This window comes from Pinus tabuliformis, chromosome 9, assembly GCF_031772625.1.
Source record: "Pinus tabuliformis cultivar Carrire ecotype Pingquan chromosome 9, CPIR1, whole genome shotgun sequence".
Lineage (NCBI taxonomy): Eukaryota > Viridiplantae > Streptophyta > Pinopsida > Pinales > Pinaceae > Pinus > Pinus tabuliformis.
In genome coordinates, this window is record NC_142307.1 from 1,305,476,853 (window position 1) to 1,305,498,193 (window position 21,341).

General features: G+C 38.5%; 1 protein-coding gene across 3 annotated transcripts in view; it reads right to left on the reverse strand.

The window, feature by feature from the left end:
- Nucleotides 1-21,341, reverse strand: part of LOC149153342 (folate-sensitive fragile site protein) — a 320,620-nt gene that overhangs the window by 111,683 nt on the left and 187,596 nt on the right. For 2 of the 3 annotated variants that reach the window (XM_089439784.1, XM_089439785.1), the window contains exons 7-9: nt 15,509-15,567; nt 4,187-4,315; nt 3,657-3,724 (exon numbers count right to left, since the gene is read on the reverse strand). In XM_089439784.1, coding sequence (XP_089295910.1) covers nt 3,657-3,724; nt 4,187-4,315; nt 15,509-15,567 — 256 coding nt within the window. The remainder of the gene's footprint in view (nt 1-3,656; nt 3,725-4,186; nt 4,316-15,508; nt 15,568-21,341) is intronic. The other variant, XM_089439786.1, reaches the window with a different exon arrangement.

The following is a 21,341-nucleotide window of genomic DNA, read 5'->3' on the forward strand; positions in this document are numbered from 1 at the left end:
CCCTGTCTTAAAAAGCAAGCAAGTTCCATTCATCACTCCATCCTTGGGAAAGGGTTTTCAGGGTCACTTCTCACCTATCCATTGACATCTACTTTACAAAGTGATCCATACACTACCGGGACTCCTCGCGTCGGTGAATGTTCGTAAAGAGCAGGGAGATTTTGTGGTGATAATGGGCTAAGCCTCCACCATTGCCCTTGACCTAGAAGTTGCCCTCTTAGAAACCCCTTTTAGGTCCCCTGCTGGTTTGAGTGGTAACAAGCCCCAAGCAGTTAATTAAAGAAATTCATAAAAGACAAAAGGCATATAAAGAAGGGTGGAAAAATCAAGGTTGGGGCAACTCATGTACCACGATTGGTCCCTCCTACAGATTACATACCCAGGTGTGGGCTTCCCCTTATCTAGCTACCCCTATGCCCCACTATGTGGCTTAGGATTGCCCCTCTCATTCCCTATTCCATTCCACTTGTTTGTCACTTGCCAACCCCATTAGAGGGATGTACCTTGGACATACTATCCCCTTTAAGGGCTGAAACCATCTAATAAGGTACTTGGCTCTTTGGAGCTTGAAGACACTAGCACATGCCAAAGCCCACTACAGAAGGGCATGCCATTATGAAGTGCCCACTTTTTATCCATGATTTGTAAGCTCATTTACCCGATTATTTTAATGACTAGTTGTATTGAAACCCTAGGGACGCATTCGAACTTATGCAAGATTACAGGTGGTTTCCATTTGGGTTTGGTCTCCCTATATGGGATCGTAACCCCTAGAGGTCTACATTGGCACATGTAGGGTGTGCATAGAGAGCCATGGACCTCCACAGCAGCAGACAGCACTCCATGGGTCTTCATGAATGCTCAGAAACTACTAGTGATCCACTTTTGGGATGATTGTGATATGCTTGGTACATTATGCCCAACAGGCCCCCACAGGAGCCCTACACTCTTAGTAGGTGTCCCAGGACTTGTACGATGTCATGGCAGCATTCATTCCACCACTTGGACCCTTGCAGAGGATCTACAGGCATCTTCGATTCATATGGAGACCCATGAGGTCATTTATGTGCACCCACTGGGAGCACCATAGGTCTACTACTTGGAGAACAAGGGGCCACCCCTTTGTCCATCATATTCCAAGGAATTTATTCCTCAGTATGGCACTTCTGGATATTATTATGCCTTTGAAGGGCCCTACGACATGTACACTTTATTATTTGGCTCCTTGTGAGGCTTATTTTTACACTTGTGAGCTAGTTTGGTGGGCTTGTCACCAATAGGGGTTTTATTTGCACATTATTTTATCATTAGGGGCTAATGTAGGCCCATAGGCTAATTCGAACCCCTTAGAAGGCTACATATTGATGTTAGATGCATTCATTTGTATCATCACTTGACTTGGGATCTCTCTAATCATAGAGAAATTCGCATTTTTTCCTTGGAGGATATTTTTTGGAGATGGATGAATTTTGACGTATGGATTTGGGCTATTTTTCTTGTCTTGGAGTTTTGTCTTGCAAACGAAATGCTGGTTGGATATATTCTATAACGTTGTAAGTAAATTTTGGGGTTGTTATTCTTGTTGCTGCATACTGCTAAAATTAGGGCTATTTGTTGCATAATTTAAATGTGGAATTAAGCATGTTTTAGCTAATTTAATGTATGGGCCAATGTTAAATGAATGAAATCTCCTAGAGATTCTTTGTCTCGATAAGCTTGCATCATTTTCTTTAAAGTATAAATGCTTGAAGGTCACTTTTCTTTTCTTTCTCTCAACATTGGATAAAGTTGACTTTTCGGGCCTCCTTGATGAAGAAAGAAAGTTCTTACTCATCATCATCCTTTACTCCATATCCCCAAGTGAATTAGGCACTAATCCCTCAAAAAGGGTGATCATTTTAACCCTCTTTTACCCTTTTCCCCTTTTCCATAGCTCTAGCCCGGTTAGGTCACCTAGGGCATCAATTTCCCAAGAATTGACCTAAGGAAAAATTTCGATCTCCTACAAGCTACTGCGTTAGTGGGTCCCCTCCCTCTCCTCCAAATTTGAGGCAGTTCTAACGGTGGAATGTCCGGGAATCCCAAGCCCTAGCTCTAGGATCAAATTTTGCCTAGGCATCCCCAAGGCTAGACCTCAACAGAATCAATTCAACATTTTGAAGTAAATATTCTTGTTTGGTCCTTTCCTTTCACCTTGTCCAGGATAGGAACATCATTGGTTGTTACATTCCATCCCCGACCCTACACTAGGTCCACTTGGCCCCGTGTGGTCCCACTTCTGAATAAAGATTATTTGTTAAGGACCATTTGGGAATCCAAGTTTCCCATGGATTATAGGAATTGAGAACCTCGTCTATAAGCCTATTCATTCTCCCTCAACCCTCCAATCCTCACCCTTACCCCTAGAAGACCAAGTCCCTTGCTTAAAGAGCAAGCAAGTTGCATTCTTCACTCCATATTTAGGAAAGGGCTTCCAGGGTCACTTTCCACCTATCCATTGACATATACTTTACAAGTGATCCCTACACTACCGGGACTCCTCCCATCAGTGAAAGTCCGTAAAGAGCAGGGAGACTTAGCTATGGTGACAGTGCGCTAAGCCTCCACCATTGCCCTTAACCTAGCAGTTGCCCTCTTAGGAACCCCTTTTAGGTCCCCTGCTCGTTTGAGTGGTAACACAGCTACAACATCTTGCTGATCTAATGCTGCTGGAAACTATTCTAAAGGCTGTGGTAATAAAGACTTCTGTTTAGGGCAGATTGTCACTGAGGACAAGCATTCGATGAGCAGAAATCTATTCAAGCTTTTTCTGTTTCTACTTTTCAGTTTGAATCAACTAATTCCTCTGTTATTTCATTTCATTGAAAGGGTACATGGTGTTTCCATCTTGAAGTAAAATAGCAATCTGATTTAGCATCCATAGGTAAATTTCTGCACATTAAAACAGCACTTTTACCATCATCCATCATTTGGTTTCAAACCTCTTACTGACCCTTACACATTATATACCCAAGTGGAATAGTGGTGCTAGTCATCGTCCAAGAATCATAGGATATAAACTTATTAAACCAATTGAATATCTGTTCTACTAAGGCTTATTCTCCATTTAAAATTGAGCCTACCTTGCATAGCTTTAGTCGTATTAATCCTAGGAGTACCCCGCTTGTGCTGGAGGAGAGCCAGCCTAAAGTGAGGGGGTTCTACTTTGGTGACAGTAATAGCCCTTTTGAGTTACCTTTAGGGTTGCACTCGCTAATAGGGCATTGTAGCTTATGTGAAATTTTGATAGGTAACAACTACCATACACACTTCTGTATCCCCACATCTGATTTCTCTGGACTAAATGGATTAGTTTTCCTTAAGATTATCTATTCCATCAAAAACTTCCAATAAACATTTAATAGCCTGACTAGATTATTGATTTGTTCCAAGTTTATATGCATATTCATGGCATCTTTATATCTTCGAATTGTCACCAGTTGTTCAATATGAGATATAAAATAATCTAGCTCAAATGTAGAATATAGGCTCATGCCATTCCATAAATAAGCCTATTAAACAAGCCAAATTTACATCTAACTACTAAATATATTGCATTGATGTTATCAGACCTACTCTTAGATGGTGATCATAAAACAAAAAATAAATATACATACGATTCACAAACTCTCAATTTCACTAGTGCCTGCTTGCTTTCTCCTGCTTCCTGGTAAGAGAAGTTAACCTGCCAAAAGCACCACGAAAGGATGACAGCACTTAAGGTCTGTTGAATATTAAACTTCCATTAAAATATTAAACAATTAACACAAAAGACATCATCAACATGAAAATGCAAAGAAAGAACACTAAAGTTGCCAACAATTCCAATCTTTTGCCATTAACCATGTTGATTTTTCAAATGCAATAGATACAAGCACAATATTTCTGAAAAAACTGATAATTACTTATAATGATGTTGATCTTCTTTTAATTTTTCCAGTATATCATTAAGCAATTATACTTCAGAATTTCAACCATACAAAAAGCAATAGAACAGTAGAGATCAAAATGCATAAAGAGAGCACAAGATTTACCCTAGGAAAACTTACCAAGGGGAAAAACCCAATAACCTTTATCAATAGAGAAATTCTTTTGTTCAACAAGAGAAACACCTAGACCCTAGAGTCATCAACTAGGTCAAACTGACCTTCAACAGATCTATGGTCAAACCCTCCAAGTCAAGCCTTCCAATCTGATTCAACAACACTGCCTTCTGATCTGCCCTAGGCCGAATTTTGGCCTCCTTGTTCTGCCCAAAAACCCGGAATTTTGGCCCCTGCAACAAAAACTGCTCAGAAAAATATGCAAACCAGGAGAGAGAGAGAGAGAGAAAGATATGTATTTTGTCCTTCTTTTCGTCCTCCTTGTCCTTCCTGTCCTTCCTGTCCTTCGCTTGCTTGACAAGAAGAAACTTGCTTTAGAGAGATGTGAATTGCTGCCTTGAGGAGGAGATCGAACTACCTTTATATAGTGACTAGCTGGGTCGAATAGGTGTGACTTTGCCTAGGCTTGGTGTCGCTTGAAGTGTACAACTAAGGCACAATGCTCAGAACAGGGGCTATCACTCTAAATCCCTATTTACTCCGTTTAGACTCTCTCCTAGCTAAGTCAACGGAGGTAGTCCCTAAGGATGATAATGAAGGAAAACTTGTTAAAACCACAAGTCTAGGAGATTAAGGGCAAGGCAATTAGTATTAGTGTAACTTCATTATTAATTAAAGAAAGTGTGAGACTTTATGAACAATGTAAATTAAGATAAATGCAATTGGGATCAATAAGGCAGATACAAGATATAAATATAACAGACCAGTGCCTTAATCAATGCTCAAATGTAAATTTAGAGACTTGTTAAGAAACAGATACTCAAAGTTACAATAACAACAATGCTACAAGTGTTAGAAATAGCACAATATCAAATATGAGCAGAAACAACTTGTACTTTCAAGAAAATGTTGAAGATAAAAATGACAATGTTGTTGACGAAATCTAGGGCAAGAATAGTTAAAAGATTTCTCTGCTTGATAATTGCTTGTGATATACTTTTTCTTCTAAGCTTATAGTCTTTTCTTCGTTATGTTATTATTGTGTTCTTTTCATCAAGACAATTACCAATATGCACAATAAAAGACAAGTGACACAGTATATAAGCTTGTCAGGCAGGGCCAAAACCTCACCTCTTGAGAGGAAAACCCGATCAAAAATTCTTCTTCTAGATCTTCAATTGATGAGTACCAAGACCATGACAAAGACCCTTGACTCTAGTATCCTCCCAAGAACCTTGTCACTAACCTTGATGCTCTACCTCTTCTTTTTCTTGACTTTCTTCTTGATCTCGAATTGCTCTCCTTGGCTCCTTCTAGAGAAACTTGGTCTCTATCCTTCACACTGCTTCTTCTCGGCTTCTCCTAGAGAATCTCAGTCTCTATGATCTTACTGACTTCCTCTAGAGAATCTCGGTCTCTAGTCTTGATCTCTATCTCGGTCACCCAGAACAAGTATTCCAAAAGAACCCTTTCTTCGCTAACCCCAAAAGAATCCTTCCTTCACAATCCCCAAAAATAACCCTTCTTCCCTGGCCCCATAAGAAAGTCTCCTTCGTTGTACCTAGAAGAAACCTCCTTCATTATACCCAGAAGAAACCTCCTTTGCTATCCTTCTTCGCACTTTTGCTGCTGGGCTCTTCTTCGCACTTCTTCTTGATCGAATAGCTTGTCGAGTTGCTTGCCTCTAAGTGAGGCCGAGTGTGGCTATATATACACCTCAACACATGTCCTTTAGACCGACATGATCACTAGTGGTTAGGCCGACTTCTTCTAGCAAGTTCTTCCATCGTTGTAGGCCGACTTGAAGAGGATAAGTTTTGGAGAGAAGCTTTGGGGTTTGAGAAACCTTAGCCGTCATTGCAAGCTCTGGTGTTGAAACTATACACCCTAGTTGGTGCAAAGACTGAAATCACTCAGATTTCACCATTGCGGTACCAAGGAGAAGAAGATTTGCAGAAGAAAGTGAAGGTACAAGGTTTTATAAGTTGATTTTATCTTCTGATTTTGTGCATTTCATGAATTCCTTTTAGGTGGAGCTGCCAAGCAAAATTATTAAGATAAGTTGCCAAAGAAAGAGGCTGAGTTTCATGAGCTAAAGAGACCATCTTCTTTGTTACCAAGGGGCCAAAAATATAAGTGACCAAAGAGGGACAAGTTTCGTTTATAACTGGACATGTTGGTTGGCTTCTTACTGGGTCAAAATCCTCTTTAAATCTGAACTGAGTTACTAACCCACGAGTTGGGTATTTCAATGAATAAGTGGCAGCGTCTAATATTCTCAAAGAGGGGCCGATTCCTCTATTTCTCTGTGGGACAAGACGGTATATTGGAGGGACAGACTCTGCTAGTCTTTTGTGGGCCAAAGACTACTGGAAATGCCAAAAAAAATCAGTCACATTCTCCTGTGCATGGGCTGAAGTTTTTCCTTGTTCGTTGCCTATTGAGAAGCTGATATAAAGATGAGTTACTGGGGTCAAATCTGTCCATATTCGTCTCAGATTTCTAGTGGAGTGATCATGGGTTTCATTCCAGGTTTCTTGTATCATTTCTAAGCTTGCAAACTCATTTATATATATTTAATAGAATGGTTGAGTATTTTTGAATCTTTATATGTAATTCTGGGTTGTTTCAAAGAGGAAAAAGTGGTTGTTACAGGATGCCATAAATGTGCATTAGTGCAGTTGTCATTCTCTGAGATTGTTCCCTTATTCACTGATATTTTAAAGTACCGTTTGAAGTGTATTTACTGTTATATAAACATTGAATACATATATTTTGAGTGTGTTATAAATCAGTCTTCGTTGTTAGGAGTATTCTCATGATGTGAAATGACCATTGTGTATGTTATTTAAGTTAAATAAATGCAAACTACACCTACAGCAGTGTGCCAACCAAGTATTTGATGAAATCTCTCAATGAAGAAACACATTAAAACTCGTAAAACTTAGTGATATTTTTGTGCGAATTCCAAGAGGGAATCTTACAGTGGTATCAGAGCATGTTATTGGACAGTTGTGGAGTCTAAGGGCAGAATTATCAGTGATTCATTAGTTCAGAAGACAATCATTTCAGTGGGGTGACCTATAGGAGCCTTCAAATCAGAGAACTCACTCGTATTTGGGAAGAAGAGGAGTCTCCAAAGAAGAGAAGAGAGGAAGTAGAGACCCCTAGGAAGGGAAAACAGGTAGAAAAATCACCTGAAAGAGAGGAGCCAGACATGGGGGATAAGGAAACCCAAGCATTTAATAGTTTGCTTAGTGCTCTAAATTATTCCGCTAAGGGCCAAAAGGAGATGGTAGATTTGATGAGCAAGCTAGCAAACAAAGGGACTTTCGTCGAGAAGGAACTTGTTAATGGGGAAGGGTCTAACAGTGCAAAGGGCAGCCATGCACGTACTCCTATGTGGAACCATTCATGCTCATATAGCTGAGCACCTAGACCCAACATGCCTCAGTTCGTACATGAGGTAGCAGAGCAAACAAGTCAGGGGATTCCTTATGCAGATTATTTGGAGTATAGAGCATTGGGACATGAGTTCCAAGCTGTTATGAGTTTCACTGACTTCTGCCACCTCCAATTAAAAAAGAAAACCTAAGACAGTTCAGAAGGCTTTGAGGCAGAGTCACAAGCTGCAAAAGACATTGGGGAAGGTGACCATTCCTTGCTTTGACGGGTCATCTAAATGCTCAGCTCGGTCATGGGTACAAAAGCTAGACACATATTTTCAGTTGCATCAGATGACGAAGGAGGAGGCCATTAAGCTAGCCACATTACACTTGGATGGTGAAGCCCATGAGTGGTGGTACCATGGGTTGGTGACAATGGGTCACAACAACATCACCTCATACACTAAGTTCACTCAGAGGCTCATAGAGCAATTTGACAGGAAGGACACGGAGCTTCATTTCACGGAGCAAGCCCAGCTCAGGAAAACAGCCCAGAGGCCTACATTTCAGAGTTTCAGAGACTAGCAATTATGGTCACAGATATCTCGGAGGCTAGATTGGTGATGCTATTTGTGGAGGGGTTGTCTGAACCTCTACGTGGTTGGGTCAAAGGATTTGAACCGGCCACTCTTCGTGCGGCAATTAACAGAGCCAGGGACATGCAAGATGTTGTTCCTAAGAGCAGATTCCCTCCTAAGCCTTCCTTTCCCTAGAAGAGCAAAGAAGTCAAACCTTTTTAGAGGGAGGGCACCGAGAAATCAAAAATGGATGAGGAAACTCGGAAGGAGCTGAGAAAGAAGAAGCTTTGTTTCAGCTATCAGGAGCCTTGGGCACTAGGGCACAAGTGTGCAAGAAAGGATAAGGTGGGAAAGGCCCATTATATTGAGGTGTATTCAGAGAGTGATAGTGATGATGATGATGAGGAGCCAGCACTAGAGCAGGTATAGGGACAAATACATCAGACAGTTGGGAGTGAGACATCACAGGCTAGGAGCAAGACCCCTATTATTGCATCCATGTCAAGATTCCCCAGGTATCATACTTTCAGAGTTAAAGGGGTTTTGGAAGGACACAAGGTGTGTTAATTTTTTAATGTTCTATGTTGCAACAATCATTTATAACAATTCTTCTTCCAATAGCAATCAATTATCATTTATCCAAAATATTTTCAAGATAGAACATAAAACCATATGCATAATAGAAGACAACCAAGAACAATAGAGACATAGAGATTTGGTCAAAGACCAGGGAAAAACCCCACAAGGGGGAAAACCCTTTCCAAATTCTTCTTCTATTAGATTGTCATCAAATGTTCAACAGAGAGATACATAGTCCAAGTACATCAACAATGAGCCAAAGGTCAAAGCATTGACCAACCAACCAATATCCAATCAATTTTGAACATGAATATCAAATTTGATTGAACTACAATTCTGCAATTTTCAGTCAAAGTCAACAGTAGTCAAAGAAGCCCTAACCAATCCTTGGTCAGCGGTCAAATCAACTTCATTGAGTTCGACGAACTAGTCAAAGAATGCGGCATCCTTCCCTTAGTCAAACTCGGTCAAAACAATCACAAAATCTTCATCATAAATCAGTCAACGTCAAAGTCAACCCCACAGTCAAAGTTGCCTCTTGCCTATAGTCAAATATGGTCAAAGTGCCCAGAAAATTTTGGCCTTCTCTCTCCTAAATTTAGCATTCAAGAACAGATCTAAAACCCCAAGTCAAACCCTCCAAAGTCAACGTTGGTCAAAGATGCCAAAACAGAAAAGTCAACACAGTCAAATCATATTTCCTTCTCTCTCCTTCGCGTGTGTGAACTTGGACCTGTAATTTTCAGACTAGATCGAACCATCCAAGGAAGAAATGATGTGTGATGTGATGCCTCTAGGTGATGTCACATTAGGTGTATTTATATCTGGTTGATGAGGTCGAATTTCCTTGCCTAGGCCGAATTGTACTTTTTGTGTAGTTCTGGTTCCACATTAAAAATAATATTCTTTCCTTGTGCAAATTAAATTCTTCCAAGAGATAGTAGGGTCTCCAAAGGGTGAGGAGGGCTTCCCAAAAGAGGGAATTTTTCCCTGAGCTGCCAAATTTCAACAAGGTGACAGTGTTGATCGATGGTCGGGCTTCCCACATCTTCATAGATGTAGCCATGGTTGATTGGAGAGGGATTCCTATAGAGGAGTTCAATGGATTTTTGGTAGTTGTACCAAGCAATGTTGCACGAAGCGGGAGCGAAGCGGAAGCGTTTTTTGGAAGCGGGGACGCCGAAGCGTCATTTTCCAAAAATCTAGGAAGCGAAGCGTCCGCGGAAGCGTCTGCTATATATATATATATATATTTTTTTTATTTTTTTGCATTTATACTCAAAACAAACATCCCAAATACCAAATTAATTGTAGAAGACATGAAAACATGCATATTTTTGCATAAATCAAGATAGATATAACATCCATTGTACATTAATGATCTAGAATCTAGATTCTTCTCCTCTTGTCTAGCCTTTGCCTCTACCTCGATTGTCTAGGGATATTAGTCAACATTGCCCAATTTTGATCAAACTACCTAATTCAAGACTTAAAATATGGTAGAAAAAGCTTAACATGTTTGATCGATGATTTTGACTTGATTGAAAGGTAATTTTTTGCTAAGGGCGTGCCGCGTGACAAAGGAGTTCAACAATTAACACCACCAACACCAGGGTACATATAGGGCTTGGTTCTCTTGATTAAATGCTAATCGCATACCTTCATACTTGATATAATCTAATGAAATGCCACAATCCCATTGATCCTGAATACCTGAAAACTGTTAAGTCTGCTGAATTTTGAATAGGATATGAAATTCTATTTTCTCCATATGAAGTCCAATGAGGCTGGAACCACTCTCAAACATTCTGAGTCATTTCATGGTAATGTTAAAAATTTAAGTAAAAGGATGAAAATGAAAAATAAAGGAGAATGTCACTTTTACTTTAAGAATTTAACATTACCATGAGGGAGCATCTGCTATATTTATATATTTTTTTGCTTTCATTTGTCACCCTAACCCAAGGTGGACCCACCCCCAACAAGCAAACTCACCTAAAATTTAAAAAAAAATTGAAAAAAAAAACGATTTTCTAAATGCTTTTCCGGAAGCTTTTCTAGAAGCGTACGGAAGCGTCTGGGAAGCGTCTGGGAAGCGCCTGGGAAGCATCTGGGAAGCGCCGTACGAAGCGCGCTTCGGCGCTTCGGAAGCGCCGGCGCTTCCAAATTTCCAGGAAGCGGCTAAAAAATCCGGAAGCGCGCTTCCGGCCAAGCTTCCTAGGCGCTTCCGTACGGGACGCGCTTCGGGGCTTGGAACCGGGGGGGGGGGCGCTTCGTGCAACACTAGTACCAAGTGTCCATCAGATGAACTGCACTAGATACATCCCCAAATTGCAGCTAACCTTAGGGAATTACACAATGACTGATGATTTCTTCATGGTGGAAATGCCAGACACCAATGTGGTGTTAGGAGTTCAGTGAATCTACTACATTGAGAAGTATACTACGAATCAGCGGAACATGGAGATGGAAATTGGAATTCAAAGATCCAATGGACGGCAGAAAGGTAGTTTTGAGGGTCATGCATCAGTGTCCACTAAAGATAGTATCATCTAACAGCATGGAACCAGTGTTGAGGCAAGGTGATATTCAATGAGCGGTTGAATGCTTTATTGCAGACAGCAGCCAACCGGATCAGCTATGACAACATCCCAACGAAAATTAGGTATTTTCTCTATAAACACTAGAAGGTTTTTTCTGACATTCCTCCAAGTATACCACCAAACAGAGGTTTTGAGCATGTTATAGAATTGGAGGGTGTACAGGCGATCATTAGTAGCCCCTATTGACATCCCAAGGTTTACAAAGACGAGATTGAGAAGGCCATTAAGGAGTTGTTGAGGTTGGGTCACATTCAGCCTAGTTCCAATCCTTTCGCTTCTTCAGTGGTCATGGCCAAGAAGAAGGACGGTACCTTGCGAATGTGTATTGACTATCAGGTTCTTAACAAGAGAACAATCAAAAATTGGTATCCTATCCCCAGGATAGACGAGTTGATGGATGAACTGAGGGGAGCCAAATATTTTTCGAAGATTGATCTTTGTTCAAGCTACCATCAGATTCGAGTTTGGGAGCAGGATACTTCGAAGACAGCTTTCAGGTCCACTATGGGCACTACAAGTTCCTAATTATGCCATTTGGGCTAACCAATACGCCTGCAACTTTCTAGTCATGCATGAACCATGTGTTCAATAAATAGTTGTGGAAGTACTTGCTGGTTTTCTTTGATGATATACTGGTCTACAACAAGACTTGGGAGGATCATCTAATGCAGTTGAACGAGGTATAGGGGCTTTTGGAGGAGCAGGAACTATATGCAAAAGAATCAAAGTGTGAGTTTGGCATGACAGAGATGCTCTATTTAGGGCATGTGATTCAGAATGATGGGGTTCAAGTCTTGTTGCTGCACAAACTAGCAGACCTTGTAAAGAGGCAAATCTAGAGGGCACAACAACACTATGCAATAGAGGCCCACTGTCACCACAGCCTAAGTCCCCTTCTCTTCTTGGATTTTCACCGATGGGAGGAGTCCCAGTATAACTCATTTGTGATAGATGTGTATCTATGATAGGCTTGAAGTGAAGGAAGGTGGCTCGTTCAATGAAAGGGTTCAACAAAAGTATGAGCTTTCTTAGAAGCTAGTAAGACCTTCAATGAAAAACCCCTTTGAAAGATGGTTACATGAGACCTAGGATTGAGACATACAACGAGATATGAGTGCATCCAAGGTCAAGGTAGATAAGAGAAAAGGCATTGAATGATTTAATTCAACAAGTACTAAAAAAATTCCTTTCAAAGAATCCCCAAGTTGAAGGATTAGCTTCTAAGGTTCCCTCTTGATGTGATGGCTAGGGCATCAAATATATAGAGATTCCACAGTGGGAATTCCACCAAAACTTGAGGATCCCTAGAGGAATCCAAGTGAAATTCAAAATGCCTCCCTATAAAGGATTTCACACCAAGCCCTTGGGGCCCTCCCTATCCTTAAAGGGGTGAAAAATAGAGGTGAAAAAGAAAGATATTTTCGAGTTGCAGGTGATCATCAAGGATTCAAGACTAGTGCCTGGCCATTAGGAGATCAGATTCATGAAAGATTTCAATATAGACACTTCGCTCTTCAAGGAGACCTAAAGATATAGGCTTTCGCTACCCTTTAGATATTTATACTTCTTTAGACACTTGTCAATGGAGTTTCAAGGAATAAAATGCATTAATTCCCCTAGGAACATTCATTCAATCACTCTATATGAGTAACACATGAAAAATTTCTTAATAGTTACAATCTTTGAACAATATTTTCAGTAGCTAGGGCACATTAAATAACCATGAGATAATATTCCATGCATTAGACATTACAAAATTCAGAAATTTATCATCAAATAGCACTTACAAGATAGTGAAGAAAATAGCCATCCATAAGAATGCCAATTAGAAGCTCCAAAAGTATAGCGAAATTATCCAAACATCAAAATTCATTCAAAAATATCCAAAACACTCCACAAATTGCAGGTCCAAATTCTTTTCCTAGGCCAAAAATCCAAGCGATGATGGTTTCAAATGGGAGAGAGCCTCTCCAATTTATACAAGACCAAGCAGTTCAGATAACACATGAAGGAAGCCCCCTTTACATGCCTAATATGCTAAGTAACCCACCCATGGTTACAAGTCAGCCACGATAACTCAAAAATCAAATAAAATTTCCCTCCTAGGTCCACGCAAGGTTGACATCATGCATGTGTGGACGTCTAGAGGGGCAGCGTTGAGGCCTTGTGTGCTAAAAAGGTGAGAGAGAGCTTCAATAATCATGATGAAGAGGGTGGTACCCTCCTTATGCTGCAAAACATCTCCAAACCCTTATTTGGGCATTGTGGGTCTCCAAGTGGCTCGAGATCAAGTCGATGCTCAATCAATGAAGGCTAGAAGACGACACATGCCCTCCCATGTCTCCCTAGAAAAGGCATAACCTCCTTTGGGCCATGGAACAGCTGCCAAGTGTCAAGTGCAATGTGTATCCGGCTAGGGCAATGTGCTCCAAATGCATCATCATCTCTGAATAACTGGGGCACAAGCAAGCAAATGGTGGTGCTAAAGAAGCCCATGGTGTGGCAATCAATGCTCTGCATGGATGGAGGCCCATGGCTCTCAACGTTCACCCTACAAATGCCATTGTGATCCTCTGGAGGGCTTGAATCCCGTATTGGGAGGCCAAATCCAAGATGAAAACCCACTTGCAATCCTGTACAAGATCCAATGCATCTCTTCACCTTCTAATACAATGATTCATTAGTGCAATTGAGTAAATAAGCTTGTTAATCAAGGGCAGAGATGAGAACTTCATAGTGGTTTCCCTTCCAAATTTGGGGCTTTGAACATGTACTATTGTTACCTTCCTGAGTAGGAGAGGTTAATGAAAGACCCCATTAGGTTAATCCAGTAGCTTACCCTTTTGAGAAGGCATGAGGCATGATGCAAATGTTCAAGAACTTAAGCAGAGACTTATAAACAACATGGAGACGCATCAAGATCAAGTTCGGGGTTGGTCTGTGCATGCCAATTTGTAAGATTAAAAGAGACATAGTGATTAAGGTTTATGCTGGCCTACTTCATGAAAATAAGGGTGCATGTAGAGAGCAATTTCAATGCAGCAAGGAAGAAAGAAGCCCCTGAATCTGCACAGTCACAATACTATAAGGGAAAAGCCATGGTGGATCCTGCCAATTTAGAACCTCATGAGGATGACCTTGACCATATGCCTATATAGCTTGATATTTTTGCAAGTGTACTGCAAAGTTTGCGCAATAAGGTAATTAAAATTGAAATAAATCAGCAAGGAGACACTTCTGCAGCCCCTCTTCAGCCTAGAGGACAGCAGCAAAAAAGGTCTTAACGCAGTGAAAAATTATAATCAAAACCCTCAGATCCCATTTAAGCCCAATAATTTTGCTGCTGTTATTACTCTGTCTGCTCGGTAGTAAAGTAACCCATTCATGCTACCATGGGGATGATAAATTGCAGTCTATGTAATCAGAAAAACCCCCAGCACACCCATGCAATCACTCCGCATTCAACACCCAAGCATTCAATTGAGTAATTGTTACCCGCACCATGGTCCAGCACAAGAGCTTTCTGAGAATGCAAATGTCCAGCACTAGCAACACCTTCGATTCAGCAGTCTTAATTCCTGTCACTTTCTCAGTGGCAACTTATTGTCTTCAGCATTTTCTTTTCTTTTCTCCCTTTCTTCCTTTTTAGTGTTGAAGGGCATCCGCTTGATCAGCTAAACGTAATTAGCTAAACATAATTAAGCTGATAATCATGTCATGTAATATTAGACTGCGGATTTATGCACTTTATCATATGCACCTTAGAAAAGAAGGATATCATAAACCCACTCTTTTTAGTAGTTTGAGAGTCATATTCTTTGAAGCCTTGTGTTTGGATATGCTATGATTTCATAGAGACATGTAAGTGTCGCTCTTGCCTTTACTTTGATAATGAGATATAGTTGCTATTCCACTCCTATTTTTGTCCTATAGATGGATGAATGGAATGTTTTCTTTTAAGACGCACTATATTTACTTCAATTTTTATGATGAATCACTCTTTGTTATTTCATGTGTTTTCATGTAGCAGCTCTTCATTGTCTCTCTGTACATTTGCCTTAAAATGGCATTTCTTGTTATTTCATTGTTGTCCTGTAGGAGAATCCCCTTCATTATTACTCCTAATAACCCACTGGAACAAAAATAAATGCAATAGCAAAGTGAATTTCAATGTCTCTTAGGGAGGGAAAAAAGGTAACAGAAATAGAGATAAGAGAATCATGTCAATCTATAATGCCATAGTAACATACATGTAACCATATAATAGTTCAAAGACATGCCTCGTAACTGGACAGGCCTTCCCTCTCATCGCATTTCTTATTTCCACATATGAACTGACCTGTCAATCAAAATATTTGAGTTAAACTAGAGTTATCAAAATAATTTCTTATTTCCACATATGAACTGACCTGTCAAGCAAAATATATGAGTTAAACTAGAGTTATCAAAATAAGTCCAAAAAATCTTCACAGCTAAAACCAGCCTAGATCTATCTTAACTCTAGATCTATCAAGTGCCAAGAGGGATCAAATCTCTCAAGGTGCAAACCTCCTTTTTTGTTGCAAAACTTAAGAAAAGGATGCACCTTGAGAGATTTGATCCCTCTAGGTGCTTGATAGATCCAGAGTTAAGATATGATATATATTTATCTATATAAGATAAATTTGATTATTTTGACACCCTTAAGAATCAAATAAATATTATTATCATAATAATAACCAAATGAAACTCCAACTAGTTGGAAGAAAATAACTCGCACATGAAAAATAAAGAAACCGATGCCAAAAAAGAGCCAAGAAGCAAAGTGAGTGTTAAGAAATCCAAACCATGTAAAGAAAATATGAATGAGGAAGTCGAGAATGTTCTAACAGTTTTAACAGAAACCATTTAAACATAGAAAAGTCCGCGCTCCTATTCTTCAGCGTCGGACTGGTTGCATTATTTGATTTGAAGCAAAAGGAACTGTGGATGAACAGGATTTTGAACTTTGTTAACTTCTAATTTGGTTGGACCTTTTTATTATAATTTCCATTCCGAATTTTCCCAAATTCACCCATTGAGTATTCTGCTATAAAATTGAAATTCGACTTGTATATATTTTTCTTACTAGTTTTATCAGATAAAAATACAATTTTATCACGACTCACTAATATAAACAATGTTTTCTATAAACACTTTTGTTGCTGTGCAAGGTCAACCTTAGTTTAGGGTATTGCAAAAGGTAATTTAATGGCTTCATTATTTTGTTTTATTTATAGAAAATATCTTCGTTGTCAGATATTTATCTTAGATAATTGGACAATATTTAATTAGGCGAAATGGGTGTTTCTATGAGGGCTCAGGGCCATCGAACAGATCCATACAAATGCCCAACGGGAACATATCCATAAAAACGTTTTACCTTTACAGGGTACATGGATTCAACGTCATCATGTTGTACAGGTAATTATGTATCCAAATTTAACATCAAATTAAGATGGATCTAGGTCAGTTTAATTTACCACTTAAATAGGTTATATTCCACATGAATACCATGGGTTAATACCTTGGGTTATTTTTATTTATTTTTTATTGTTTAATTTTTGTAGGGTTATTTTATTTTGTTACTTTGTTATTTTTATTTTATTTTCACGGAGTTAAAATGTTTACATTACATTAAATTACATATCTCTACCATATTTTAATTCTATTAAAAAAATATATCATATTATATTTAATATTTTGATATAAAAATATTATATTTTAAAACATTTTACTCAAAATCTAGAGTACAAAAACTGCCAACACTAAATTAACAATTTTACTTTCATTATTTGTTTAGTTTATTTATTTTATTTTTATTTTTATTTTTATTTTTATTTTTATGTAATTTGACAGAGTCAAAATGTTAAACAAGATAGGACATTACAACATCTCTACCATATTGGGTTGGAGAGTGCCGCTCGGCACAAAAACTTTGTGCCATTTTTTTTACAAAATATCCTATCTACCATGTACAAACATAAATGCCATCTTCAAAGCCATATAGGAAAAACAAGAAGAATCAAAACCTTTAAAATAATGGAAAACAACCCCCCCCCCGCCTTTTATATATATTTTTATCAATTCTCAAATAACTTGAGTAAATCTATAATTGTGAGTTTATGGTTCATTGGCATTGGAGCATGAGTTCCAAACAATGGTTGTACAACAATTCTATAGCCCAAGGTTGTGGGGGAGTGCGCCCCCCCCCCCCCCCAAATCCGCTCCCGAAGGGCACTTTGAGCGTGAGTGACCCCGAGAGCGCAATCCATAAAAAAAATCGCTTCCTACCAATTCGAGAGCGATAGAGGGAGCCATTGAAGACTGGAAACAAGAATTTTTGAGTGGGGTGGCGTAATATTGAAGCCTATGGCCTTAGTATTGATATGCAGTTCATGGTAATGTTAAATTCTTAAAGTAAAAGTGACATTTTCCTTTATCTTTCATTTTCATCATTTTACTTAAATTTTTAACATTATCATGAAATGACTCAAGTTGTTTGAGAGTGGTCTTGACCTTCATTGGATTGCATATGGAGAAAGTAGAATTTTAGATCTCACTCAAAATCCAACAAACTTATCAGTTTTTCAAGATTTCAAGATTGGGAGGATTGCAATGTTTCCATTCAATTTTGTCATGTACTAGTGTATGGAATTTGTATTTAATCAAGAGCACCAATCCATTTATGCAGCGAGACTCCCAATAATCAAGAGCACCTAGGGTACTAGGGTATGGAACTTTTATTTAATCAAGAGCACCAAGGCCGTTCGACTATGTGGGAGGAGAGTCCCAATAAACCATGAGACAAGAAATTAGAAATATCTCATGGCAAGGGAGGTCAAACAGTAGATAATAGATTTACTTGTCTTTTCTAGTTTCTAGTACTTTTTATAACTATTGACTCATTCATATTTATTATGATATTTTTGTGAACAATATATGACAATTTAAGTTCGAAGTTTGAAGTTGCCATTTATAACTCAATGGTAATGAATTATGAATATGATGCTTCGTGAAAGTTGAAATATTTCATTTCATGTTTGACATTCTTTGTTATAATTTGGTAATGGCTACAAGTACAGCTTTAGTGATGACAAATGTTATATATTGAATTTTGAAAGTTTGAAACTTTAAGATTGACAAATCATGACACTCGATATGTTGTAACATGTAACTTGTGGACATGTGGTTGATGAAGATTATAACTTTTAGATGATTGATGTTATATGGTTTAATCCATATTTTTATACTTTTTATATCTAATTCATCATTATACATGTTTTTGCTGTCATATATACATCAAAACATATATTATATAAAATTTGGTCCCCATTCGCTCCCGACCCAGGGCTTTTGAAAATGTCGCTCCCCACTCCCACTTCCACTTCCACTCCCACTCCCACTCCCAAGCAGCCTTACTATAGCCACCATACTCACCATCCATACCTATCTGCCACCACTGTACACAGCCACCAGCCTGTCGGATGTTGAATTTTCTCTGCCCATACTACCATACCAATTTTCAAATAAGAACCATATATAATCCTACCTACTAATTAAACAAACATGCAAAGTACTACCATCAATTAGCAGTACTCTCGTACAACCACCAGTTTTAGCCATCTTCTTGACATCGGCTGCTATACCATCCGATGATCAGTGTACCATCATCCTATAGCCATTGTACATACAACATCAAATTTCCATATAGTTGCAGCTTTAGACATATAACCACCAACAGTCAATTAGAGTCATACGACAATTTAACAAAAAAACAAAACAAATAGTCTGTCAAAATTGAGCGCAAAAGTACTCTAGTAAATAGTACACTAAGGAATTCTCAAGCCATAAACAATTTAACAAAAAAAACAAAACAAATAGTCTGTCAAAATTGAGCGCAAAAGTACTCTAGTAAGAAGGAAAATGGTAAATATAAATTGGAGAAACTGGAGGACCAGTACAAGCAGGCTAATAAGGAGCACACATAACTGAAGAAGGATATTTGGAAAAAACATGCTAAACTAAAGCAAGAAATTGAACAGACCCGTGATAGTCTGAAGCAAGTAATAAAATAAACTGGTGCTGCATTAAGACACAGATTAACAAAAACAATGGAGCTGACAATCAAAAAGGTCGAGGCATTGAAGAATAAGATGAAAGAACACACCAAAAAGATGAGAGAAATAAAGGCACTCACCAAGGGCTTTTAGACAATGGTAAACCTCCATATACAACCAATCCACAACAAAGTTTTTCAATTCAAACTAATCCACACTCAAGTACAATTAATCCACACAACTAAGAATGAATAAAAATGGCTTAGAGATCACCAACCATTCACTACCCTATACAAATCCAATGGTGATATATTAAGACAGAGATTAACAAAAACAATGGAGCTGACAATCAAAAAGGTCGACGCATTGAAGGATGAGATTAAAGAACACACCAAAAAGATGAGGGAACTAAAGGCACTCACCAAAGGCTTTTAGACAATGGTAAACCTCCACATACAACCAATCCACAGCAAATATTTGCAATTCAAACTAATCCACACCCAAGTTCCCAAAGTACAATGAATCCACAACTAAGCATGAATAAAAATGGCTTAGAGATCACCAACCATTCACTACCCTATACAAATCCACGAATTTTCATGTACCCAATGAGGGCAAAACTAAAGCTATAAAATTTATATGGAAATGAAAAGCAAGGTGTGGTCTGGGTTAACAAGGCAGAAGAATACCATGATATATATAATATCAAGAATGATAACAAAAAAATCAAGTACACCTCCATGCAGCTTAAGGGTGATACATTCAATTGGTACATGCGGTGCAAGAAGTCACCCTATTTAGTTAGCTGGGAAACCTTCAAGAATAATTTATTTAAAAGATTATAAGATATCATAGAGGAAGACTAAGAATGATTTCTTTAAAAGATTCTAAGATATCATAGAGGAAGACTAGAATGGTTTCTTTAAAAGACTCTAAGATATCATAGAGGAAGACTTTTACAAAGTCACTAAACTACAACAAAAGGGAAATATGGATGAATTTACACATTGACTAGGAAGCACTAGGTATGAAAGTACCCAGGTTATCAACAAAACGACTAATTCAATCTTATGCAATAAGACTAAAGCCACAAATCTAGAGTGAATTAAAAATGCATGATATTATGTCCATGTAAAAGGCCAAACATAAAGTAAGGGCTACAAGAGCTAAAATCGAAAGATCATCATTACAAAAATTCATGACAAAAGAAAGGCAAATGGAGATATTGTGGAGACAAGTAGTCACCTGAACACAAATGCAGCAATCAAAAATCATATAGATATGATGATGAAAGAGAATCAGACACCTCTAATGGGAACTCCAACGAAGAAAGTAATGAAACAAAAAAAATGACATAGATGAAGTAAGAAACGGACTCCAAGTCATAGATATGCATCCAATTGCTTACATCGTTGCAAAATTATAAATGGGAAGGCAGTAGAGTCTTTTGCTAAAAAAGACATGTTAGACTCTACCAAGGATGAAATTCATCAAAGTTGTCATTAGCTTCAATCGCATGCATTAGGAAGACTCATATGGAAGAAGAAACAAAGGTTTGTAACGAAGTTATAAGCCAAGACGAAGAAGCACAACCATGTATAGCAAGATATATTCCACCTCATCTATTAAACAATGGCAATAGCCAGAGATTTCAAGACAAGAAACCCATGATAGAAATTGCAGCAACTATAGGAAAAATGGAACCAAGGACATTAAAACTCAAGGGAAGCATAACGAATAAAATTATCACTATCCCTGTAGATTCTGGAAGTACCTACAATTTTGGGATATCAATCTTGCAAAAAAGCTAAACCTTTGTGTATAACCTATGAAGGAACTCATTTTTTAAGGTCATTGATGATCAACAAGTCAAAGAAATAGAAGGTGCCATGAATTTTATGTACACATAAAAACCTTGGAACTACAATCTCAATGTTATGCCCTACTAAGTGGGATGGACATAGTATTATGAGCAAAATGGTTGATGCAGTTGGGCACCTATGCCACAAACCTCAAAGAACAACTTATGGTATTC